Source organism: Dryobates pubescens, chromosome Z (genome assembly GCF_014839835.1).
Source record: "Dryobates pubescens isolate bDryPub1 chromosome Z, bDryPub1.pri, whole genome shotgun sequence".
In the NCBI taxonomy this organism is placed as follows: domain Eukaryota; kingdom Metazoa; phylum Chordata; class Aves; order Piciformes; family Picidae; genus Dryobates; species Dryobates pubescens.
The window spans coordinates 105,504,972-105,532,922 of NC_071657.1; the positions used below are offsets into that span (position 1 = coordinate 105,504,972).

A 27,951-nucleotide genomic window follows, 5' to 3' on the forward strand; every position below is an offset into this window, starting at 1 on the left:
TAAATAGTACATTTTCTAAAAGTTCTTATTACCCCTGGAGGAACAGGATAACTTACAATAAAGGCAATAGCAGAAGTGTAGATAGAATACCAGTCTGATAAGGCAGAAAGATTCTTCACAAAATTAGTTACAGGTTTGGCACCTCTCTCTAAATAGAAACCAAGAAAAAACACAACTGTTAGAATTAGCTGTCAGTGGTTAAATTGTTTGCAGGTGACAAACAACCAAATTAGAAAATGAATAGAAATATTCAAGTCAGATAATGATAAAAATGCCTATCCAAATTAAGAAAAAGGAAACCTATCAACATAACTGAACAATTAGTTAAGTAATGGATTTCCAAAAACTAAAGTGTTAAGACAAAGGTTCTGTTTAAACACTTGAAGTACAGACAAAAGTAAACATTACCCTCTACAAAGGTACCTTGGATGCTGATACACATCTCTTCTGAGTCCTGTCCATATTACCCTGAAGACCAGTTCATCCCATGTAAACCATTGACAAACAACTTGCCACTTCTTGACCAAGCTAGGCTAACAGCAGGCTAGATCCTTGGCTGCATTTCTGCAGAAGTCTGTCTATTGGTAGCACTTCACTGCTTACTATTCCTAAAGCAAGAAACCTTGCTGCCTGAAGAAATTTGTCTCTTGCCTTTGCAGACCTTTGGTCTCACAGTAACTGCATGGGATACTAATCTGTGCTGGAAGAAGCACCATGCCCATGAGCAGATGCACACAGCCAGCCAGTGACAGCAGGAGGAGATGATCTTCAGCTCCCCAAAAATCACTTATCTATACCCTACTCTTCTAAGCTATTCCACTTGGTCAAACTAGCTAGGGGACACAAGAAAACATGAGAGCACCTTTGCTTCCTCTGCTGGGGCCCAGCAAGCTCCCGAAGCATTCACCCTCATTTTCATTACATGTCACAATTTTGGAAGGCTTTCCTTAAGACAGCTTGCATCTTGCTGTCCTAGTTTGTTTGGCTTGAAATTCAGCTATTCTCAACACACTTCCTATGCAAAGTAATTAAACAACCAGAACTAGATTTACTTGAGCATCAGCAACACAGCCAAAGCAGATGAAGTGAGTGGAAGAGAACACGCAAGGCACTGGAGGAGATCACAGACAGAAGCACTTCTTCCATCTGCTCTGTTCCATTAAGCTACACTGAACCTGCTGGGAAGGTCAGTATTTGGAATCTGCTGGTGACAAGGCTCTTGAGAGCTCCAAGCAGTAATCAGGCACCCTTGGACAAACAGAGATCAAGATTTTGTGGCTTACCTAGTGGAAATTAAGAACCACTCAAAGCTTGAATTTAATGCCTTTTTTAAAAACTATGCACTTCCACCACGGAGAACAGATCACAAGTATTCTCCCAAATGAAACTAGAATGAATACCAGTATTAGAATAAGGAGAACAAATTGACCTTACACAGAGATTACAGACCCTTGTTTCAACTTCACCTTTCCCTCTACAGTAATTTAAGAATTTGGAGCACAAATCAGACTTCTGGTTTGGGTGGGGTTTCTTTGCCTGGCAGCAACTCTTTCCTGCACAGAACTTTTGGAGAACTTACCTAATTTGTTTAACCTGTCATCTTGCATCTTCCACCTCCCAAAATAACTTATTAGCTACCCAAGAGACAGAAATGCAAGACACACTCGGGGTATGCACCATCCAATAACTTCTCCTTTGAATGCTAATAGACTTAGCAAGCAAGCTACAAAGAGCTGAGGTATCAGCATACAAACACTGTTACTTTTGCCACCGCTTATGAATCGACAGAAGTATTTCAAACCACTGTATTTTAAAACACAGCAATCCTCCCAATTACTAAGAATTAAGTTTAGTTCTAGAAAATAAAATATTTCAAAGTACTTACTTAATCTTCTCATATTTTCAGTTAATCTGAAAAATAATACATGAAAGCAACTCGTTACATAGGTAAGCAGTGCACAGCTGCATATATTCGATCCCTGAAATAGTGCTCAGTTATAAATCAGATGTTTGTGCATAAAGCTTCATTCTTGCCTGTTATGAAATATGTTTCCAGTAACTAATACAGCCTACCTGGCATCAGACCACAGTTTTTGAGAGTCCTATGACAGAACCTAGTACGTACTACCACTCTTGTTCTACATCAGACAGCATATAAATTAGAAATGTCATGTCTGGCCCTCACAAACAGCTTGAGATGGCTCTGTCCTTTAGTTTAATTACCTGTTTTGAGCATGAGTTTGCATAACACGTAAAGAGTTGTGAAATATAACAGAAAATATTAAAAACAATACAAATAAAAAAAAAGCAACTTGAAGCCAACAGTTTCTCACAATCATGCTAGACATGTACCTTCTTGCACTAAGTGGTTCTTCTGTTTCCACTGTACTCTCTTCTGGCTGAAATCTGAAGTCTTCAACATACTCCCCAAATTTGTCAAAAAACCATTTCTGGACTCTCGAACTGACTGTGTGACTACGCTTATCTACAAAAAAGAAGCACTATGTATCAAGATAATATTAAAAGACATCTTCATCCAAAGCCTGCCCCTATTCCAACACACCACGCTTCATTGGGAAGCGGACTTCACACAGCTTTCCTGTCGTTTGCCAGCACTCCTCACAGAAATTCAGTTCTGCCACTGCACAGAAACCCTGACTGCACTAAACTGAGGGCGATTCCTGCTTTGCTCTAAATATGGAACATGGAAGCATCTTATTAGCAGAAATAGAGAGTTTATTTCAACATCCTAACAAGTAAGAATTTTCAGTAAACACTGTAAAAGCATTTTCTGTTCAGGAGGTTCTTGCAAACAAGATTGCTGTATAAATCTCAGTGCTCCTACTGTGCTGAAGGGTCAGCTCTGGAACAGCAAAGGTAAAGCAGAACGCTCCTGAGCGGAGAGCAGGGCAACCACCTTCAGCCACCTGAATTTGACAGCAAAGGGAGGTGGAAACGTAAGCAAAATTCTGTAAGAGAACTTTTACTACCACTTTTGAACAATTTATAGGCTGGAATAATTGTATATGTGTGATTCTGTATATATACACACACATGCATAAAACATGCTCTTTCTTTTTTCCTAAAGCCAGGCTACAGAAATTATGCTGTATATGCCACCTTCTATAGATGGAATATATAGTCATACTACTGCCTGAGAAGTCTCATGTATAGCAAAGTGATGAAATAATGCACATTTTCTATACATCAGTTTCAGAGGAAAAATATAAGCATATATATATGGAAATATATATATATATGGAAAGAATATAAAATGGAATACAAAATGGAGTATATGGAAATAATATAAGGCTAAAATCCTTAATGTAACACAAGTGAGACCAGTTCTTCTTACAATCACTTTCTGCTTTACTCACAGCTCACAAAATCACTGCCTAGAAGGAACAGATGGACCACTCTTTGGAAAGGAAGGTCAATACAGCAATGTCTCAAAGAGGACACTGGTCACAACTATTCTAGGACCAAATTTCATACAGAACTCTGTAAAACCAAGATGATTAAATAGAGGCATGAAAGATTAACCAGTTAACTACAACAGCCAAAACTGTAATTTTAAGCATGTGACAAAAATCAACCAGTGCCCAGAAAATAGAGTCAAACTATTTATTAATGAAGGACAGTGGCATCCAGAAAAACAAAGTGACAGTTTACAGCTGACAACACTTCTGTTGGAAAACATATTCATGAAATAGTTTCTCACACCCAAGTACTTCACAAAGTGACAAGAAACAAACAACAACAAGAAAAAAAAAAGACATTGAGTATCTAAGACTGAAAAAAAGGGCAGGTAGAAAGTACTGACAACATAGGAGTAATGACTTCAAATTTAGTCTGCACATTTAAAAGTCTAAGTCCCAAGAGAAGAAATCTTAAGTGTACTGAAAGATTGAGAATCTGCCTCTTGCCTTAGTTTTTTCAGAAACTACAACATTGCTGAATTCACTGTAAGCAGTAGCTTGAGAAACATAGATGATGGTGTAGATGTCCAAAAAATGAGTTATGCTTAAGCTTATTCCTTCTCCAGAATATACTTTGTTTTAGAAAAGGAATAGGGTTAATGGCTTATAAGAGATTTTTCAGTTGAGAACAAAACAGAGTTGAGGGTGGTGAGACACTGGAACAGGTTGCCCAGGGAGGTGATAGAAACCCCATCCCTGGAATTTTTTAAGGCCAGGCTGGATATGGCTCTGAGCAACTTGGTCTAGTGCAAGGTGTCTCTGCTCATGGCAGGGGGCTGGAACTAGGATGACCCTTGTGGTCCCTTCCAACCCTGACAATTCTACGATTCTATAATTATATATTACACCTTTTTTCTTGCAAGACAAGGATCAGAAAGGCATGCAAGAATGAAGTTGTTAGGCAATAGGTTTCATTACATTCTTAAATGCTTTACAGTACGTAATTCCTTGCTTGCACATGCAAAGTCAGCTACAAAAATAAATGCAGAAACCTGTTTAGAGAGATAAGAAACTTTTCAAATTATCTTTTATATTCAGCTTCTTCAGAAACCTGCTTAAGGATCCAGCAAGTTTATGGGTAAGGTTTGGTGTTCTAAGGATCAAAAGAAAGGGGTGAAGGAAATCCAGCTGAATCAAAGTGTTAGCAGAGATCTGACCAAGATTACCTGTTCCATTGGCTTGCGCCTGTGGCTTTGCAGGTTGCTGAGCTGCACTCACCTCTTCCGTCCTACAAATAAAATAAACAATGTGAAATGCTACAGATCAAGAATTTTTTCCCTTTTAGGTAAAGGGACCACCACAACCTCCATGGTATCCATAGCTGAGGTAATGTAACTGGACAATAAAAAACCAAACTATGACAAAATTCGAAATACCAACCAAGTCAGAGAAACTCCATTCACTGGAAGGAGAGATGTGCCTTAGTCATTTCCTGTCACTGACAGCTCAACTTCGTCTTACAGCTACTACATAATTTAGTATAAAATTTCACAGAATCGCACAGATTCAGAGAACGTTAAGGGTTGGAAGGGACCTCAAAAGATCAAGTCCAATCCCTGTGCCAGAGCAGGGCCACCTAGAGCAGGTCACACAGGAACACACCCAGGTGGGTTTTGAACTTCTCCAAGTGAAGGAGACTCCACCACCATCCTGGGCAGCCTGTTCAGTGCTTTGTCACACAGTGAGAAGGTTTTTCCTTATGTTTACGTGGAACCTCCTATGCTCCATCTTGTACCTGTTGCCTTTTGTCCTATTATTGGACATCACTGAGAAGATCCTGGCTCCATCCTCCCACCTGCCCTTCCTGGATTTATGAACATTAATGAGGTCACCCCTCAGTATCCTCCAAGCTGAAGAGATGCAGCTCCTTCAGCCTTTCCTCATGAAGGAGATGTTCCATTCCCTAAATCATCTTTGTGGCTCTGCACTGGAGTCCCTCAAGCAGTTCCCTGTCCTTCTTGAGCTGAGGGGCCCAGAACTGGACAGAATGTTCCAGATGTGGCCTCACCAGGGCAGAGTACTATTAGCCACATCTCTTGTAATACACCCTAGGATGCCACTGGCTTTCTTGGCCACAAGGACTCATGCTGGCTCATGGTCATCCTGTTGTCCACCAGGACTCCCAGGTCCTTTCCCCCAGAGCTGCTGTCCAACAGATCAGCCCCCAACCTATACTGGCACAGGAGGTTGTTTTTTCCCAGATACAGGACTCTACATTTGTCCTTGTTGTATGCCATTAAATTTCTCCCCATCCAACTCTCCAGCCTGTCAAGGTCTCACTGACATAGCCTTCAGGTGTGTCAGCCACTGCTCCAATTTATTGCATGACTTAGGCATTTGAGTTGTCCATACACTGCAATGCCTGTCAGGAAAACCCTTCAGGAGCCCAAACTTTTCCTTCAGCGGCAAATAAAAAGAGATTCCATACCACAAGATAATAACCACAGTACTGGAACAAACCCACAGTTTAATGCATGAACCTTGCCATTGTTGCTGGAGTCAAACACCGCTCATCTTCAGAATGAGAGGAACAGGTGGTAAAATTATTTCAGATGTTAAGTTTTAAGCTCTTCAAATGCAGCAATAGCAACCAATATTAAAAAATACCTTTTTCAAAATTTGCAAAACTGAAATAATGGTCTGAAACCCAAAAATATTCTAAAAATGGATGGCAAGTAGCAGGCATCATTGGTCTCATCTTTCAAAATGAATCAAGAATAATATTCTCATCCATTACAAGTGAGCAGATCTTGGAAAAGACAAATGCTTTTGTCATTCTGCATACATGCAAGGCTTTAAATTACATTTGCCCTATCCACAGCCTCCAACTGCCAACTTGTCTTGAGAACACTTCATGCTTCAGTCCAAAAGTTGTCAGTTACTCATGTAAATATCCTACAGAATTTTTTTGAAGCAGCAGTTTGACAACATAACACCAGCTGCAGGAAGCTTCACTTGACAGGGATTTGTATGATTGCAAAAATTACTGCTTGAAACAAAAACATGTTGGTTATGCAATTTCTTTATCACTCGTTTATCAGACAATACAGGTGCTTTCAAACATTCCCTTCATCTTTTGCCCCTCAGGAAGGCAACCAAGTAAGATGTCAGTAAATGGGGAGTGAGAAGAGGGATGGCACTGTACTGTGCTGACTGCAAGAATAAGGACAGATATGTACTTCTCTCTCCTGACAACCCTCTAAAGTACATTACGGAAAGATCTCGCTGTTACTGCCTGCACACAGAAAAGGCTACAGAAAGAACACACTAATGTGTTCTGTCTCAACATCAGCATGCATCAATGAATAATGATTGAGAAACTACAGAACTAATTACCTCTTCCTTCCTAAGCACTCCCCATATTTAATGAGCTTTTCACATCCTTGTTCATTTTTGAAAGGAACATTTAGAAATAATTTACTGATTTATAAATTATAACTGGACATCTATCAGTGTGGAGGAGCTAAATTTGACAGTTTCTGCTTTCAAAGCCATTTTTATTCACACCCTTACAGGACTTTTTCACAATGGCTTCTCTATTTGCATCAACTCATTTCAAAAGCTGTCCAAAGTTTCCTCAGTTTGTTTTTCCTAGTTAAGGTTTAACTTTTGTTTCTGTGCCTTTCCCCCAGTTTCTATACAAACCATGAGTTCCTCATCCAAAATCTCCTCTGCTTATTATTTCCCCAACACACTTGCATCTCCTCCACTTCCAGCTCTGTCTCGCTAAAGACAGACAGAAATTAATGTAGTTAAACTTGCACAAATGATTCTATAGCAATGTCTTGTTTATCAAGCTTGTTACACCATATAGGTGAACATTTTCACCTGCATTCTGTTACTGCAACCACCTTCCACCGAAGCTGAAGACACATTTAAGTGGAAAGGAGATAGTCATTCACAAACAGGTTCACACAGACAAAAGCCAATTACTCAGCCTATTCCAGTCATGTAAAAGCACTTCAGGGGTATTACACCTGAATGACTCCAGTGACAAAGCCGAGATGGCATCCCACCACTGCCAGCCTTGAGAGCCTTCAGGCTGGGTCTTCCTTTCACATGCTGGGATATATTTTCAGAAAGAGCAAAGCGTCATTACTCCCCATGATTCTTGAGGGGAAAAAAACCAAAACCAAAACAAGAATCTCATCAAGAAGCAGTTGTGGATAGCACCTCACTGGGCTCCATCAGGTGATGGTTTGGTATTCTTGTTTTCTTTTTTGGCTAAGTCTTACTTGCCATCTGCCTGTTACTCCTTCCCCATGAAGAACCTGACCTTTACGAATCATCAGGTTAATGACAGCTCATTACTGCACCTGTGAATCAGGTTATAATTAGCCACTTCAGAGAGATATGGGCCAGGAAGCTCAGAATTCATTGTTTAGGCTTGCACACCCACTGGGAAACTCCATCTCAAAACCAGGTCATGTCAAGACCACAGACAGAGGGGAGAAACTACCTTTCTTGCAGTCTCTGAAACACTCTTCATGCCAGAGATCAGTTAAAAGGCTGGAAAACATAAATGGTCCCCACAACAATGCAGCAAAAGACAGTGTTTCAGGTTAGGAAGGCTTCCTAATCGTGGCCTGCACTGAAGAAAACAAGCTGCACTGATTCCTCTGGGACCATGCTTCCAACCCATAAAAGAGATGTAATTGGTAACATCAACAGCCCTCCTACCTGAGGCTAGGTCATGTTTATGCAACTAAAGCATTTAAAAGCACAGATTAAAACAGCCAAATGAAGAAGACAAATGTCCTTTTTTTAAAAAGGATACTGCAGTCGAGAAGCATGAATGTCAGAGTGGTTCATAATCAGCATACACTGGTATACTCAATGCTGCCCAACAGAATAGCACCAAAGCATTTTTTAGCCACAAGTATGACAAAAGTTAAGGGACTGAAAGCCATTTACCTTTAATAAATACTCTGGTTTGTGCATATTAGGCCTTGAATACAGTTGCAAGTTGAGGTGTATGCAAATGAAGACCACATCAACAACTGAGATTGCTTCCAGAGCAACCTCAAGCTGAGGCGTCTTCTCAATGGACAAAGTCAGCCATGCTCTCAACATCACATGTGGAAGACAACATCATTTAACAAGAGGCCAGGATAAGCAGCACAGAAGGAATAGTGGCTTATGCAGAAGCATTGCCTACTTGCTCCTTTTAAAAAAGACATCACAATGATACTAGTATAAAGGTCTGCTTGAGCAAGAGCTTGTTGGCAGGTGGCGTTGCAAAACTTGGTTTTGTGGGTTTTTTTTGGTTTTTTCTGTGTGATGGAGCTAGCTCACAATTTGTAAAATTAAACAGCAACACCCCACAATTTAGACTGAAAAAGCATTGCTCTCACAGACTATTCCAAATTACTTATGCATTGTTCCACTAGCAAAACTTCATAAGCTTCAATTGTCACACCAAATGTTGGGATGTCCTAAAGTGGGTCTATGGAAAACTTCAGCTGAGACCGCCATGCTTCTGAATACTCATACATACAAACAAAATCCCTAAAAATGCTTCCTGCACTCCTCTATGAAGGCACTCAGTGAAAGAAGCCCACATTATTCAGAATGAAAAAAAGCACTAGGTTATTAGCTCAAAGTTTTCTCCTTGCTGAACACTTCAAAGCATGTATTTATATAGCTACATGTACTGATCTACTGCAAATAACTTTGAAGATTGCAACTACTAAAATAATTTCTTCCTTCTTACACCCCAGCATGGGTTTCCATTAGTAGCTCACTTCTGTAAGTAAAAAGTACATGCAAACATGTTTATATGCATATCTATTTAAGGATTGTATGAAAATTTACTTGAGAAGGCAGACCGAATTTGGTTTTGTTGACATAAGCAGAGACAACTTTCTGCTCTTACTTTGCTTAATGAAATTAAGTTTCCATCGGGTGTAAATTTGCCTTATTATGTATTCGACTGTGTCAGCCAACACTTTGCCTGTAGTCCTAATTACATTTTTAAATACTTTTAAGTGCAAAAAGACAAAAAGCAGTGAAGACAACTTTCACACAATGGAGTGCAAGTGCTAAGTGGAAAAAATAGACAGCCTTATTTTTACTCTTCTGGGTAGAAACTGTGAATTTTTCAGTCTTATTTTATTTTGTTTTCACATTGTGTGTATCTGCCTGTCCCCAGAAAGGCCAGATCACCTTCCCAGTGCATGGCCACAGGGATGACTTGGGAACCAGACTCCTCCACAACAAACTCGCAGAGTCTCTGCTAAGTGTGCATGAAGCTTGGCACATTAGGTCAAAACTGCACAGACTGATTTTGCATGGAGCCAGTAACTTTGGAAAACCATCAGTGAGAAACAGTAGCTAAAAAAATCCCACTGTACTGGGAACTGAGGATAAGAGGGAAGGCCTAATTTATCTTCTCTAAAGCCTTGGTAAACCCATACTGAATACTGCATGAATTCAACCTCTTTGTCTTCAGACAAAACAGTTACAGAACAGCAACTGAACTGATGAAAGGGATGGAGTATTCTTGAGGTTGCACTGGAAAAGGTGGATTTTTTCAGAAGAGAGGAAAAGACTGGTCAATGGCAGTAAGTTAACTGAATGCTGAGCAGTTATTCACTAAATCTCAGAATTCTGTAACCATGAGGCATCCCTTGAAATTACTAAGAAATCTGTTAAAAAGGGAAGAAAATAGATTGCTTCTTTAGGTCTTTTGTAATGTATTGCCTCTATAACTTCCAGTGGTAGATAGCTCCAGCACTTTCAAGAGGCAGTTAAATATATTCACGGATAACAGGTCTGAAAACATATACTGAGAAGGCAGCAACAAACCTTCTGATACTCCTAGGGTGTTTGTGGATGCTTATGAAGAGCAGATGAGGGAACAAGGGTTCCTCAGTCAGAGAAAAGGAAACTCAGAGGAGACCTTATTGCTCTCTACAGCTATCTGAAAAGAAGCTGTAGCGGAGTGGAAGTCAGTCTCTTCTCCCAAGTTAAAAGTAATAGGAGAAGAGGAAATGACCTCAAGCTGCACCAGGGGAGGTTTAGATTGGATATTAAGAAAAAATTTCTTCTCCAAAAGGGTTGTTAAGCATTGGACCAGTCTGCCCAGGGAAGTAGATGAGTCACTATCCCTGGAGGTATTTAAAAGATTTATAGATGTGGCACGTAAGCACACAGTTTAGTGGTGGACTTGGCAGTTTAACATTTATGGTTGGACTTGGTGATCTTAAAGGTCCTTTCCAAACTATATGACCCTATGATTCTATAGGAGTAGGAGGTGAACAGGCCACAGAACTCCACTAGTCCCATATTTTTCCTGACAGCTTGACAATAAAAGCATTTTTACACTTGGAATGAGTACAAAAGGAAGCAGCAGGCTGGGAAAAGTTTGTATGGCTTTGGGAAACCTCCTACCAAAGCAAAATGTTTTGCCTGTTTGTTACTTCTCAGTAACTGGCAGTGCTCATTGCATTCAATTACCAGCTCAGCCTGCACTGTCTCCTGATGACAGTAGCTGAAAGTGATCCTACTACTTAGACAAGCCATCTTAGCTTCTACTGAGAAAGTTAACATAGGCAACTATGTATGCAACTGGTCTAAATCAATGAGGTCACCAAGCTGCTGCCAAGATCTAAAGCCCATGCAGCTGGGCAGGTTTAGAAGCCACACCATCAAATGTGATGCTTTGAATCACAAAGGTGAGTGCCCTCAAGGCTGAAAGGACTGAGGGGTATAAGGAGGCATGTTTCCATTTGTCATTGAAGCCAAAGAAGGCTCAAACTCCAGTCACTCACATTTAGGGTTGTGCTGTGGTACTGGGTTATCCTTGCTGCTTCTACAATAAGAGTAACAAGGGTTGTGCTGTGTGGGGATGACACAGATTTTTAAAAGGCAAAGCATAAGCAATGTTACGGCAAAGGTTCTGGCACTCAGTAACACATACTGCATGCTGATAATTCCAAGTGAGATCTCAGAGGAAGAGTATCAGAAAAGGTGAAGTGAAGAATACCCAAGCATCAGGACGTGTCTGTGGCTAGGGCAGTATGTGCAGTCAAGTAATTCAAGTGTAAGTGGGTGTACAAGGCGTACTTTTTCAGGAAAATATAGACAGCTCCTCTCTCTGTGAGCTACTAATTTATTTTAAGAGAATCTAGGCTGGAAATGAATGCTTTCACCAGAGCTCCTCAGAGCCAGATGAAGATCTCAAATGGCTTTCAGCTTTATAGTGAAGGTCTCTTACCTTGCTTTAAGTACTTCATTGACTTTTTGTTCTAGTTCTAATCTCCTCTGTCGCTCCTTTTCTAGCTCCTGCTTTAATGTTTCAGCATTTGTTTCTTCTCTCAGCTTCCTGAGCTCCTCCTCTGTTAATTAAGGGAAAAGAAAAAGATACAGTTACTCTGAAATATTTCTGCAAGAAAATTAAAACCTAACTATAACAGATTAGGTAGTGTGGTTTTTATCTGTGCTATACTAAATATATTCACCAGAAAAAAAAAACAAAACAAAAGAAGTAATCAAAGGCTAGAAAGAGTTCACATAAAGGACACAGCTCTACCATGTACAAAATATTTAGTTATAATTCTTAAAGTAAGGAGGAAAACAACTTTAAAGCTCTCATCAAGATACAATGTATTAAAAATAAGATCCTGGCCCAAGCTACCTTTATCTAAATAAAAAGTTATATTCTCCAAAGAAATAATCTTCAGGAAAGGCTGTCTATAGCTAAATCCAGTGGTGACAAGAAATGGACCCCAAAACAAAACAAAAAAACAACCAAATAAACACCCACACACACAAACCAAAAACAAAACCACCCCAAACTGTTATGGTGGTTCATGGTTGCTGTTGTTAGTTTTGCTTTGGGGTTTTTTTGGTTTGTTCGGGTTTTTCCCCCCCATATCAATGGGTAGAAAAGCAAAATAAACATACATTCACACAGAATTATACAATGCCACATAACCCCTATCCCGTGATTTCAGGCACCTCTGTTTCTTTACACAAATCAGATGGCCCCATTACAGAACTGAGTATCTCTTAGTTTTGTGTTGTAAGACTAGGAACTTTCCCATTTCTGAGGTTAGTGTGTCCTAATAATTTATACACACACACACATTCACATACATATATACTTTTACAACAAAATATATGCATTCTCATAACTTAAAATGAGAAATCAATATCATCCATACACATGGCTTTTTTGTGGCTAGACTTCCCCCAACCCCCCCAGCAGTATTCTTATTTATGACCAGGGTCTCTTATCACTGATCAATTTTCCCAGACAAGTATACAAGAGACAAACTGAAGACTGAATCTTTTTCTTTCAAACAAATAAACAAAAAATTCCTCTACATTGTCTCCTCCACTGGTTTTAAGCTCAATATCAACAATACATAGTGGTAAAGCAAGTGTATTTCAAGAATAGTAATTCTACTATGAATGCAGACACAGGAGTTAAGATTTTTATGTTGTTTTACAGGATTCATCTATTATGCTCCAGCCTCTTCTGTTCCTTTTTACATACAGCCATGTAAATCTTTGATAATCAGATGATTTTGGTATCTGAGCTTCTCTGACTCCAATCATGTGTTTTGAGAAGGTTTGTAGCCCCAGAACAAACGCTCAGAAGAACTGACAAATTCTCTCCCCTGTGTACGGGGCAATACCTCAAATCATTTTATCTGCTGTGAAAGTTAGGTGGTGGTAGATCATATGTAATCCTGCAGCACAGAAAGGTTTAGAGCACAGAACTAGAAGAGATGGGAAAAAGACACTAGTCAAGAGGACAGTATGACAGATTGCACCATGAGGCTACAGAGTGAATTTCACCAAACAGAAAGGAGTTCTGCCGTATCCCCACTGATGCTTTGTTAGTGACACTGGAAAAAGGAGTTGGAGCACAGAAAGTTATCCTCCAGCAACTAGAACTAAAATTTATTCCCCGAGGGTAGGGTAGAGAACTTTCACTGTTGCAGCAGGCATTGTCTCTCCTGTAAATAAATGGAAAGATACGGACATATGTATATGTCTGTATATGGACCTGTTGCTAATTACATATCCACAAAGAATTTTAAATACAAAAAGAAAACTACATTTGTAATTGGTTTATCTACCTTCAAGGGTTCACCTTGTTCCAGAACAAAAGCAGCACGCAGCTGAGGGGAAACATCTGTTGTACTCCAAATGCACTGCAGCTTGTGCAGTACCATGAAGACACCACAAAAAGTTCTCCAGACCATTAAAGGGAAAAAATTCTTCATTAAGCCCTTTTTGTTTAAAAAACAAGGAAGTGACTATGTATTGTGTATACATAAGCAAACCACAAGTTATGTAAATTAACCTCAATGCCCTTGAAAGCCTACTCAGATATTCCAGCTTCCTTAATTCCAGTTGTTCTGATTGTACTACATCATGTTCTATTAAAACCAAAACAAAACCCCCAGAAACTTGATCAGTATGAGGACAAGCAGCATCAGAGATGCAGAACTTCTTTATGCAGACATGCAGAGTTAAAGGGTACACAAGAAATGAAGCAGAACTCCTACCAAATAAAACAAAATGCAGAATCTCATCAAGGATTTTTACAGTTTCACATTTCATGGCATTTCCTAACTTTCATATACATTACTGCAATTCAAATCCACCCCACTCTGGCCCCTTCAACCCTTTAAAGCAGCATTTGTTGCTCCTTTGGCAGAAGTGTGGTCTGGCATTGCAAAACCTCCGTATTTGGTTAACTAAATGCTGTAAAGCCTACTAAACCACAGAAAACTCAAAAAGAAGGGGAAAAAAAGGTAAATAGAAAAAGTAAGTTCTTCCTTGCTCTGTCCCTTGAAATAATCTAAAATTTGGCCAAGCTGAAATGAACTTATAAAGAACACTTCTCTACCCCTGAGAGTTCCTCCTGTAAAACAACTGAAGTTGACTACAAAGAGCAAAGGTCATGGAACTTTGAGAAGAACTCAGAGGAGCATTTCAACACTGTCTCCATCTACCCAGCTTCACAGATGAGTATCCCTCCCACCCCCATGATGAGAATAGAGTGCCCCTCGGATTTCATCTTCAGACAGTGAAAATTCAAATATCACCCCACTTCCACATACACATGCAAAAGAGTAAAACATAACATGTCAAGACTCAGCTCCAAGATTAATCAGCTCCCATAATTTCCCTTCTAGGCACATCAGCCACAGCTCCCTGTCTCCTTCTGGGCAAGAAGCTTTAAAATATTACAAGAGGCTCAGGGCATGTCTTAGCTGGACATGTAAGTGATGTAAGCAGTCACTGAGCTGACCTCGTTAGAAGAGGAAGAGTCCTAACAGCTGAAAATATCTCTTGAAATACTGACAAAGAAAATGCTACCTAGCCTGGGAACTAGGCCTGGGAAACAGTAGTATCCTTGAGAAGTGCAGCTGGCCTCTCTGCAGTGCACAGCCATGTACCTAGAAACTGGAGACATCCTGAGGGACCATGGATATGCACATAATTAAGAAACTGTAACAGCAACTTATCATCTGAAAAGGTGGGGGAAAGGGAAAAACTTCCTAAGCATGTAAGAACTGCCACTGTCTGTTCTATCTGCAAGAATAGGAAAATGGTCTGGGGGGAGAAAAAAAAATGGCCTGACAAAACAGAAAACATCAACATCTACTGGCTATTCTGGATGAAAACCAGAAAAAAACCATCATCAATTAGATGCTGAAGTAGTGGAGTCCTACACCTCCTTGTTTCTCCAAGATAACAAAGATGACTTAAATCTTTATTTAAAATGAAGCTTCTCCCAGAGAGAGCTTCCTGCGCTGCACATTCTTTTCCCTTCCCAAGTAAGCTGAACTCTCTACAGAAACTTTCTAAGATACCTTGGACCCTTGCTGGAGAGGGGAAGGCTTATCCTCCCACTTCTGGGATGGCCGAGTCCACCCTGGGGGATGATTTGGCACCTTCTGAGATCTGTTTAACAAACCCGATACTGATATTATTGTGAACACACATGTCACTCTGTATACATGTATGTATACACACACATGCGCATATATAATCTATTGTAACTACTTCGGCTGCTATATTATTGATAAGTCTGCTTCACTACTGGTAAGTTTGTAGCAACCTGTAATAGTATAAACCTCCTTGGCTGCTGCCATACTATTGATTATTGCCAATAATTTTTAATAGCTTTATTTATACACACACACACACACACTTGTGCTTTTGTTTTGTTTTCATATATTGATAGTTACTAGTGGTGAATTTTGTAGTATTAGTGCAAACCAGTAAGTAAGTAGAGAAATTGAGAAAAGAATCTTCAGTATCCTTGTATGTTACAGAATCCTATCAAAGCACAGTGACAATCTCTACATACCTGCAGGCTGGGCAACCTTTTCAAGCCATTACAGCAGATGTGACTCTGAACAAGTACTTTAAAATATTTCTAATAAATTCAATTTGTGTTCAAAAGCAAGACTATATCTGGATAACACTGCACTTTTACAATAAGAGAAAAACATGAGAAAAGGCAAAAATAGTGTTACATTAACTTATGGATTACTGCACTATTAACCCTAGGAGAGTTGACCCTATAGGAAAAACCAGCATCATCTCACAAGTTACCAAGACCAACTTTATCCATTTCAGGTTTTCTATACATTCTACCCTCTATTAGGTGTAACACAACTGTCAAACCTGCACTCTAAGGACTTGATCATTTAAGTTCAAAAGCTTAACAATTCAAAGTGTTTCTTGATACCAGGTAATTGTCAGAAGACAAGTTACCAGGTATTTCATTGAATCATATGTCATCAGCCACTAGGGCAAATGAAAGCATTTTAGTTTGCTCCCCAGAATACACAAGCTTGTAAGAAATGTATTTAGTCTGGGCAAGAACAGCATCTGAGTAGCATTTAGAAATGAAGGCTGACCCATCAAGCTGGGAAGGCATGGCAGCAGGTTGGATTTCTAATTCCTCACTGCATGTGCAGTAAAGCGGATGTTTCCCTTAATGCGGGGATTGGAGGTGGATTAAAGAATCTCTTAGTAGCTGTTTTACATAACAGCATTCCTTTGTAGGCCTACAGGTACCCTGCAAAATCCTCTCCAGGGATGAAGTGACAACAAAAATAAAAATAAAATTAAAAAAAGCCCAAACAAACAACAACACCACCACCCCTCAGAACACAGGTAGAGACTATGTTTCTAGCTACCAAATAAGTTCAGTGTTAAATCCAAGAAGATGAAGTTAAAAACTAGAAATGCCAAAAAGGGTATATGCACCCTGTCATATTTACATGGGGAAACACCAGTACTTAACAAGACAAAAATAACCCCTCCACGTCTATGTTAATTATGGCAAATCTCCCAACAACCCTTTGATGATCTCTGAGGTCTTTTCCAACCTTATTGATTCTATGATTCTAAGAGGGACTTGTGCCAGTACTATCTGCTTGCAGCACAGGGACTTCCTCTGCCAGGCATGTTTCATGATGCTAGGGTGTGGAATGGCAGCCAATGTTACAGCATCACAGGGAGCATGACACTAAAACTATACAAAATATATTGTGATTACAGTTTCCTCTAAGGGCACAGCTGAAGATGCCAGTGAAAGCATTAGCTACCTAGATGGAACAGAGCTATCTACAAGCTCTGATCCACCTCAACGAGCTCTAGCAATCTGTGCTACACTGAAATTCTCTACAGCAAAAGCAAACTTCTGTTGTAATTTTTGTACCATTCAATGAATTTATTCAGTGACGAGAAGCCCTGTGTGAGCAAAGAAACCCCTGCATGGAAGAAGTAAAATCAAGAGAAAGTGCAAAAAAAATCCCAACAAACCACCACCTCACATGATCTACTACTATACACAGATCAAAATGAATTGTCCACATATTTAGCTATACAATTAATCCTCAATGAACTCATTCCTCCTTCCTCAAAAATTTTTTCCTATTGCTCTAAAAGACTCATTGTGAACTACTTTCTCTTCAGATGACCTTTCCTCAGCTATAGTGTGTAGAATAAAATAGTGTTAAAAATTTTTCAAGAGTTTTTAACTCAACCAGGCTATGGATGGGGACAAAAACTAAGACATCCAAATGCTAACCAGCTGGGAGGGGGGGCGGGAACCAACCACCCATCCCCCCCAAAAAACCCACCCCAAACAAACAAAAAGTGAAACAAACCAAGTCACCAATGAAGGAAAACTGAAGAACGAACTAGAAGCAGCTGCATTTGACAACACCTTGTTTTGTCAGTGTAATGATTTTCTTTGTGGTTAAGTCTCTTGTTTTCATGAGTTTTTCATACAGAGGAAAAAAAGCAGGGAAAGAGCAGGGAGGATTTTTCTAATAGAAAAACTGGTGTCATTAAAAGCTGAAAACAGAGAGAAATACCCTTGAGTGGATATCCTTTGCTCCCCCTTACCCTATCTTACACAGGTGTTTTGGTAGAATGGAGAAATCAAGTGGTTCAATACAAACCCCACATTTGCACTATATGCTTTCTCCAGCTCAGTCTGGCTTACCTGCACACATCAAAAAGAAAAGTGACACATCAGCTTTTGAAAACGTCATGCCAATTTGCCTAAAAAAAAAAAAAAAACAACAAGAAAAAAAAACCCAACAAAAGCTAACAGTGGATTGGGCAGATAAACAATCCTTGTTTGAAAGTCAAACAATCTCTTTTTTTTTTTCACTTGTTTTGTTTCCATCATTCTGTTGTGCCTCTCCTCTTTCAAAAGCAAAGGTCCTGTTCCAGTAGTCACAACAAGCACAGCTTCTGATGACCAATTTTTAAGTCTCTTTGCATACACCTGCAGAAGGGGAAGCAGCATGGGCCCTTTACACCAACAGGAAATAAGCTAACTCTGATGTAGAAGCAGTGGAGGGAAGGCTGTGTCTGAACCATCATCCTGCTTCCCAATGCAATTAATATTCCCCTTGCAGTCTTCTCAACAGCAGAGTTTCGCATGAAGTGTTCTTCTATTTCATGTATTGAGGGAGAGTGATTTACAAAGCATATCACATTTGACAAACTGCCAACTTGTCTAGTCTTCTCTCTCACTACTCCTGTTACATCCCACTTCAAGAGGGTGAGGTTAGGAAGAATTAAGATGTCATTAGTATGGTATGTACAAAATAGTCACGTCAACCACCAATTAGTATCTTAACATTTTTATCTAGTGTTTTCACTAGATCATTTTCCTGCAAGTATTCAAACTATCTTAAAAATCTGCTGAGACAGATCCCCTTCTCAAAACATCAAGTGGGAAGTTTTCTATTGCTAGATACACCTTTGTGAGCTTGAAAGTCATGAGAAGCACTGCTGCTCTGTGAATTTTCAGGAATTTCAGAGACTAAAAATGCCAGTAGAGTTTCAGAATCCATTAAAAATGAAGGGAACTGAATAAAACTGTCATTGCAAGAACTGTGCAAGAACTCTCAATTTCTGGCAGAAGTGAAAGGCTATAAACATTTCAGTGCTAACCAGATAAGAGAGCAGTAGGCTCCTCCAAAGCTTTCATGTTAGTAATCTGAGCAGGGAAGGGCAGGATCCACATGAGGCTCCTGCAATCTCCAGCCCAGCTATACAAAAGGGACAGGCACAGCAGGACTGACTGCTGCCTTGCCTGAGCTGTCACACTGACTCTGCAGTTTATTAAGCCAAGTTGGGCATGCAAAAAAGGTAGAAGCAAGAGCACAATCCACCTACAGGATATGGTGTGTAGGTGGCATGTGCTTGAGCTGGTGGAGGAACTAAACCAGCACAATTCTGTCACCACAATTCTGCACTTTGGTTAGTGAGCCCCACAGAAAGCCAGTGTGATGGCATATCTTCTAGGTTGAGCCCTCCAGCATTCTGTTATCTTCATGCCACCATCGTTCACATGCTTTGTGTAATGATGACAACAAATTGCACAAGCCAGGCTCAGAACAGGGACCAGCTCAGGACTGCCAATTACTGTAGCTGTTTGAGCAGGTATTTGTATTTCTGTACAGAAGAGTACATAGTACAAGTTTTTTGCTGGTCACAACCAACACCATACACTTTGCCTCTATAGTTTATCACTTCTAATACCCTAGAGCTGCCCAAACCCTGTGTATGGTTTTCTAGAGCTCTACTTTCATGAGATCAATATTCTGTTAGGTCACCTTTCTTAAAGAATCATTGGGTCACTTTTGACATAAGTGGAAGCCAGAGAGAAACCACTGTGAAGACAGTCACAAGCAAGGTTTAAAAAGGCATGAGAATGAAGAGCATGGGGAAGCAGAAATGTCAACGGGACAGAAGCACAATGCCAGCTTCTTTTGTAATGTTGGTATAAAACCCATAATTGAAATCAGCAGTTTCTTAAGTCTGTAGAGACTCCTGTCAACGCCTGCTGTACAGACTGGAATGCCAAACCCTTGTGAGAGAAGACTGTATTTCCTCCTGAAGCTTTTCATGCTCACACGGCACTTCAATTTACCAGTCTATGACTAACCCTCTCCTCTCTGTCACCTGTCTTTGGTTACTCTTAGCTGCTGCTACCGCCACCTCCCTCTTCCCTGAGCTGCTAAAATTAGCACTGCAAAAGGCTTGAACATCTTTGAATAAGAGTTAAATAATACCTCATGTAGTAACCATAGGGTGCAGGCATGCTTAGAAAGCACTTTGTGGCACAGAGACCAGAGTGCTGATATAAGTGAACAAGGCACAAACAGTAACAGGAAGGTGCAAACTCAAAAAGATACTGCCTGTCATTTTATCTTTTAAATGCAAGAGCAGAAAGCAAGTTTTTCCTTTCTTGTTTAGATACAGACAGATCTTGGAAGCACAAAAAAGCACAACTAACCTTAGCATATTAACCTAGCTGCCCCATTTCAGCAATTGCCTTCCCCACCTGAACCCTCAGCCAGCACTAAGGCAGCATTCAAGTGTGTTAAGAACAAGTTACAGTAATATACAAAGTCCATTAGAAAAAGATGATTCTGATGGTGATAGCTCCAAGACAAAGCTTTTTCCATCCCCGTGTATTCAGAGGGCCAAACTAAGCACTTTTCACTCAATAGCCTTTCAAGTCTTGTTCTGCAGAAATCCACCTCAAGAGGCATGTTCTCACCAGACCCAACAAGCACAAATTCAGCCTTCTGGTAGTACAGCTCAAAAGGAGCCATCATATTACAGAGATTAAGACCATTCCCACACAGACAAGAAAAGCAACTTTAGCCCTTTCAGCTGGAAGAGTCAGATGATCTCTCCCTTGCTTAAGACATCATTATCCATGATCCCCTCCTCCACCCCTCATCCTCCTGTTAGTCTGCAGCTTAAACCCCTTGCATTTCCAGTCACATTTTATTTACATTTACAGCTATGCAACACACTGAGCATTCCTCATTTTCACTTCTCCAGATGTTTAGATTATCTCTTCACTAAGGAAGAGATTCATCTGACATCACAGATCAAGATATTTTCCATTTACAGACAACTATTTCTCTCTAGTAACTGCTTGCTCCAGATATCCCCTTAGAAAATATATGGCAAGCTCTGAACATTAAAACAACCTTCATATTCTGAAGTTCAAAAATAACTCTTTAAAATTACCATTTTGGGAAGCAACTAAGTAAGGATTCTCTTTGACTTATTAGAGAGATCTCTACTTCTATGAAGGTAAAGGAATGCTTGCCCCCCTTTTTTCCTTTGGCTTTAATTAGCTATCCTGTCTTACAAGCCAGCAGTGCAGATCTGCTGAGATAAAATCCCCAGAATTACAAGTGCCTCCAGCCACGAATGCAAACTTTGTCTCATATATACACATATAGAAAATACAGAATCTCAAACAAATAACACTTGAAATCTAAAGATACTCTAAGGTGTATTTCTCACTAATGAATAATTCCTGTGTTGTTGAGAAGTGCTTTAAGGCCTATTACTTGTTGAAACAGCAGCCAAAGAAACGCATTGGTCACCGCTTCAGAAATCTCTTCCTTCTTATAAGTACTACTAGACAAAAACACCTACTGCAACCACATTAAGGTTGAGTTGATTCTAAGGTGTCAACACCAAGGCATAAACTACACAGCTTTTGCCACGTACTGAGGTATATTCTGAGTAATGCAATGAGGAAAAAATAAAATAAATAATCTGGGTGACCCAGAAACCTGGGGCATGCTTTTACATTCCTCATGGAGATGTGTCAGCCACATGCTATGCTATGCTATCTACACATCAGCCTATGCACTATCTGCACACCAGCACACTTCAAAATTCTGATGCCAGTTTCTGCAGTTTAGAGAAGCCTTATTTCAGCAGGCTTAAGCCATTCATTTCTGCAGAGCATGAAGTTTATACTTACGTAAAAAGTGTTTTTCCAGTAAGGCTATTTCCAGGTGACCTTTGATCTCATTCAGTCTGTCAGACTCTGTTCTGTTGAAATCCTGGACTCCTGCAGCCATGATGATGGTCCCTGGACCAGCCTAGAAGAAAGTTAGAACACACTGACAGCTCAGAGACACGTGGACTTTTTTTTTATTATTTATATATGTCAGCTTCTGGGGCAGTAAAGAATCAGTCACCTGAGAAATGTGCAAGTATCAACAACTTAGCATGCCTCTTGTTCAGCATTAAATCACCAAAATAAATGAGTGAAAGCCAATCAAATGCACAGCATCCATGCAAGTTTACAGAATGCACTTTGGCAGATCTCAGGGAGCTACAGAAAACAAAGATTCCTGCCCTCTCCGCTGCCACTACTGCCTCTGCTGTATTATCATTTAGTCTTTCTTCTGCTGATTTAAAGGATGTATTTATACTATCCCTCGCCTCTTCCCATGAAATGAATGGTCAATGTAACATACAAAATTCTGCAGTTAGCAAAAGACTTTTCTATGTATTTACTAGGCTTCTAGAAAACACATATTGTACATTATCTTCTCATGGAATCTGCAATTCTGAAGACCATGGTCTCTCTGCAAGGAAGGGTTCCATCCAGCACAGACAGGTTACTGCTGAAGGATGTCACTGGTGCCAGAAGCTCACCCTGGCAGGCCACGAGAGGGGGAAGTCAGGAGATTATCTGTCTTGACAGATTTAACAACACCCCTGAAATGATCTTAGTGCTGAAAACGCTGCAAAATGCAGAAATTAAAGAACTATTTGATTAGTTAGGAAGAGCAGTGACAACTACCACCTCCACAAAGTGAGCACAGAAAAATCTCAAGCCCACATGGCAGAAGTCAGGTGATGCTGTCTTTCTCTCATCAAGTGAGCATTTTTAGACAGCAGGGAAGAGGGTGGGTGAGGGCATCTCCTGGGTAATGGTTATTCAGGCACTCGGTGCCAACCCCATTACTTACAAAAAGTTTTTCAAAGAGAATTACAGAAGCTTCTCCAACACCTTATACTCAAAATCAAAGTCCTAGATTATAGAAGCCTACATCTAAAAAATTCTCAAAAACAAAATGGGATTTATTTACCTATCATAACTATTCCCCTCCCCTTTATCCCTGAAAACATTCAGGAATTGTATAGCTTTCAAAAGTCAGCTTGCATACATTTAACCATGACAGCTTAAATTACATACATATATAAATTCAACTAACCTACAAGAGAGCTACTTAAAAGACATTTCCTGTGTTTTGGGAAAGAGGTGCAGAAAACTCACTGAGTATTTTCCCTGCTGAGAATGATTTGCATTTTTAAGATTAACAGTGTGGAGATACCTATTAAACATCTGTTTCCTTGCTTGAGCTGAACAGATGCTGAGTTTAAGCCTCAACATTTGTCTATACAGGCAAATCAGAGCTCTGTAGCCATTTTACTGCACAGTGTTCACCTGGCACTAACTCCTCACCTGGGCTTACTCAATACAGTGCCAAGCTGAGATGCTATTTCCAGTCCCAAAAGCAACACACACCCGCATAGCACTCTGCCAACATCACTGGTCCTGATAAGGAGCAGAAGTTGTTGGCTCAGCAGCATCTCTTTGCTGCTTCCCATTTAGGAGACAGCATGAATCATGCCATAGAGAAGATGGACAGATTACAGGGTACTCCTCACACAGGAGCTGCAGCACAGCATCCTCCCCACCATGCTCCACATTTCTCACTCACACCTGCCAGAGAGGTGCAGAAACACACCATTTACAACCACTCCAGCCACTGCTGAAGAGTAACAGCTGTCTGTTTGCAGATGAGCACAGGATGACAATTAACTTCTGTGTTGATTTCTTCTCTACAGAGCTCAGTCATATTTATTTATGATGCACAATTTAGTGTTATCACTTGCCAGGCACTTGAAGAGTCCCATAGAGAATGGTGTGGCTGAAGGCAAGCAGCAGCACCCCTACAACACACTCCAGGCAGGAACAAGGGAGGCATTATTAGTTTTTAAAATGCAGATTGCTGCCCAGGCATTAATGCATGCCTTTCTGCATTGCATAGCCACATCTGGAACAAAGGGACAATCTCTGGTTCCAGCATGCAGATGGTCATATGGAGCTGTCTAAAGAAACAGGGCCACTGCTTCAACGTAAACAGATAAATAAATAAAATCATGTATGGATTAATGTGCAAGATGCTGTACCCATCAAGAATGTGCCTGTGCATCGGTCCAGTGATTAGGCAGTAACCAAGCTCCTGTCCAACCAGACCTCAGTCCCCAGATCCATGCACTGAGGAGGGGACAGGAGCACAGAGACTGAGATAAGGGAGAAGAAATGGGCTGGTATATGTCTACACATATTCAAGCTTTCATCCTCATTGAAGATACTAAAGATATTTCAGCCATAGATGAGCTACCTTTCAGAACATCTAGAGAATGTCTACATTTCCATCTAAGAACCAGCTCCACTTTTGCTGCTTCTTAGATACTATATCTTTAATGAATAATCCCAGGATACCTTGACTATCTCTTAGGAAGAAGAAAAAAGCAAAAGTTGCATAGTACTGACACCAGTGGTATGAGTCAACAAGGCTCTAAGTTTCAAAAAATCTATCTGCTAAAGCACTGGATCCAAGAAGTCCAACATCATTTGACAGATTAAAAATCATGAGGTACACATCATTAAACTAATGCAAAAGGTTACAATGATCTTCTAAGTTGGGGTGGGGAAGGATTTAAAAAATCCACTAAGTCAAAATATAAGTCTGCTTGCTAAGTATACTAAGAGTAAGATAATGTCATTATTGTAGTTGTGTAAAATACTTTAACCAGAGTAGTAATACACAAAATGATGCAAGTTTGGTGGCAAATAAAGCTTTCCAAATTACTGACATTATAATGCATTAATGAATACAAGTTAGAACTGAGTTCAGAAAATTGAGCATGTCTAGGATGGCTGTATGGGAGATATGCAAGTGCATGGTTCTCTTGTCCCAGAAGTTTTTTCTCCACACCATCACAGCTGACAAGAGGTGATAAAAAGCTAAAAAAAGATAAGAAATGAAGACTATAAAGTTGCTGAAGATCAGCTATCTAGCTCTGAATTAAAACTGTCTCACTCTGAAGTTAGCATAACTGACTCAACTTGTAAGTTAACAAAATTGTATTAATTCCAGTGTTAACTGGGTAAAGGTTTCTCCTTTCTGTTGCCTCTGTAGGCTAGTGCTAGAACTCGGGTGGGATTAACTACACGGTACTGTACAGATGCCTTTGCTTGCTTCTGACTCACAGTAAAGGCCCTGAAGGCTTCCAAAGATTTCTGCTTTTCCTTTTGCCTTTCTAGCTTTGACCGTATTTGACACGGGAGACCTCTTAAAATGTTAGCAATCACTATTGCTTAGTGAAGACCATGCACAAGGCTTGGCAGTGCCTAGGAAGCCAGCAAAACACCAGCTGAGCAGGGAGTCAGAGAGAGAGGGGTTAAAGAAAGATTTCTGATGATGACAGATTGCCTTATCAGAGTTCAGATCTGCTGTTCCAAGTCACATCGAGCTCCGGATATGAAAAACCACATCTACCACAAATGTGTTTTTTAAGCTATCTGCAGTTCACACTTTTTGTAACAGCATTTCCCAACTTGAGAGTTTTCTGCCTCTCCAAATCCTCTTCATCCTGTGAGCCCTGGTTATTTTGTTTTGTGTGCTAAGCACTGACTGCACTCTCACTGTACAGCCACAGATAAGGTCTATGCAATTTCTTAATCAAGCAGATGTGGATCTGTTCTCTCCATCTACAGCACAACACATCATCAGACAGAAAAATAATTGGCCCATTCTCTCTTTCTATTTCACTTGCACTGTCATCATATGTGGATGACTTTTCTCTAGGAATATCTAACAAAACATTGATGTCATTTCAAGTGTGTAATTCACTTAGAGAGGAGCAGTTTGCAAACACTGAGGATGGGGAGCAGCAAGGACACAGCACATTAAGCCTAGGGACATAACCATCCATTGAAGTCACTTCTCAGGGCCCAGCAGTGGCCATGACACAGAGGAGAAGTAGCTTAAATACAACATTTTAACTTGCATTCATTTGAGCAGTAAGGACAAAAAAGGTCAGACTACAATGCTTGTCTAGGGAGATGTCAGGCTCCAGAATTTCTCAGCTGATTCTTCATACATGCATTTTCTTACTGGAAGTTATGAAAGGGTTTCCAGTGCATGTTGCATTTACCTGCTGCCAGGAAAGTGAGAACCCAGCAACACTGCTCAAGAATGAAAGCATCAGCATCAATAGTTAATCCCTAGCAGCTATTCTTGAAAGCACAGCCACATTGGCAAGCTCCTAGAACAGCTATATTTTACATAAATTTAAAATAAAACTAGTGCTAGCTAGGTTCTGAGACTTTAATGTCTTAATTGCAATGTCTGCATCATGCTTTGTACCTTCCAGTCATGTTTTTATTGACATGTTGCAGGAAAAGCCAAACTGTACTGGACCAGCAATTAATGTTTTCTGTACCACAATAACTTAGATTTAATCCCTGCACACCAGTATAGAACTTGCATAAGTAGATTAGACTGCTTTCAGTACAATATGCCACATACAAGAGTGCTTTTGACTTACAATTCTCACTGTCAGGTTAGTGCAGAACCTCTGTGGGCTTAAACACAAATTATTTGTTCTTTCCCTGCTCTGTCAAAGGGGATGAGATTCCCCTCTGTACCAAGTTCATTCTTATACCTACACAGAAAACTGAACATTTTGTCCTTTAAAACAATAATAATAGGGAAATTAACAATGTACATAAATTAATCTCTAGCACAAAATGACAAGACATAATTTAAAATGAGGCAATTCAAGCCAGGACTGGCAAATACTGGGATGTTACTGAATATCTTTGCTTTAAAAAGACTACAAACCATCTACAGTAAAGAAAGAAAGGAATAAGAAATAACCTGGGAAGCAATTAAATCTTAGCAAAGAGTTAATTTGTTAACCAGCCCAGCTGTCTTGGCAATGATCTGACGGCAGTGTCCAACTACCCACAGAGACCTAAGAAAGTACCCACTCTCTAAGACGTACCTGGTAGTCAGGGAACTTCAATAGGGTGAGGGGTTAAAATACCCCACATATACATGCAAGCAGACAGCCTGTCAATTGAGATTGAGACAGTTCAAATTAGAGAGTCAATTCTCCTCAGTGATTTCTGAGAATTTAAAGGAAAACAACAAATCCTTCCAATCTCAGGACCCTCCTACCAGGAACTAGCTATATTTATTATTGAAGTAAATAGGTAAAACTCATGGTTTAAGTTAAAGAGTAAGATGACCTTATCTGACCATCCTTTCTGTTCTTCTATAGGGTGTAATTTTGCAGATGCTACTTCAGTAACACATGTGAAGTATTGAGATTAAGCCCCATCTGGGGCTGAACATTCACTTTACTTGTAGGAGGTGTGCAACAGAGGATGCTCTTCATTGCAGATAGTCAGAGCTCTGCAATCACAGGCTTGCCTGACTTTTCAAAACCTCCATTTGCAGCAAGTTTTTGGATACCCTTGGTAAGTTCAGGCACATACATAAAGAAGAGACATCTGATATGCACATTTCTAAGTGTACTACATACTACTGAGGCACACTACAGAAGGGCCATTCATATGACTGTGCTGTACTGTTCTAATAGACAGCATTCTTAAATGGCTCTGTAATAATTAATACACCAAAGGGGGGGGGGGTGGGAAGAAAGGAAAAAACAACAACAAAAAACAACCCCGAAAAAAAACCAACACGGGGTAGAGATGAAGCCTTTGCCAAGGGAATGGCTGACAGTGGAGTCATCTACATATTGAAGATGCAGAGAAGGGGACCAGGACTTAAATTTTGCATGACTATGCTGTTACAAGCCACCAATCTTGCGCTTTCAAGTCCATGAGTTCTGCACTCAGATTTTAATGGAAGCAGTGAAGCAGCTATAGTGAAAGCACAGTACAGCTCACACCTATCTGAAAAAACATGCAGCATAACTTCAGTTTATGCACAAGACTCAAACTGACTTTTCTATGCTTTTAACAGTTCCAAAGGTATTGAACAGAAAGAAACCAACAAGACTTATCTTCTTATGATCAGTGTTAACAAAACTA

General features: G+C 40.0%; 1 protein-coding gene across 3 annotated transcripts in view; it reads right to left on the bottom strand.

Annotated features, from left to right (window-relative positions):
* Positions 1 to 27,951, bottom strand: part of GRAMD4 (GRAM domain containing 4) — a 78,695-nt gene that overhangs the window by 22,333 nt on the left and 28,411 nt on the right. For all 3 annotated transcript variants that reach the window (XM_054178152.1, XM_054178153.1, XM_054178154.1), the window contains exons 3-8: positions 21,781 to 21,901; positions 11,698 to 11,818; positions 4,646 to 4,707; positions 2,353 to 2,485; positions 1,886 to 1,911; positions 57 to 148 (exon numbers count right to left, since the gene is read on the bottom strand). In XM_054178152.1, coding sequence (XP_054034127.1) covers positions 57 to 148; positions 1,886 to 1,911; positions 2,353 to 2,485; positions 4,646 to 4,707; positions 11,698 to 11,818; positions 21,781 to 21,901 — 555 coding nt within the window. The remainder of the gene's footprint in view (positions 1 to 56; positions 149 to 1,885; positions 1,912 to 2,352; positions 2,486 to 4,645; positions 4,708 to 11,697; positions 11,819 to 21,780; positions 21,902 to 27,951) is intronic.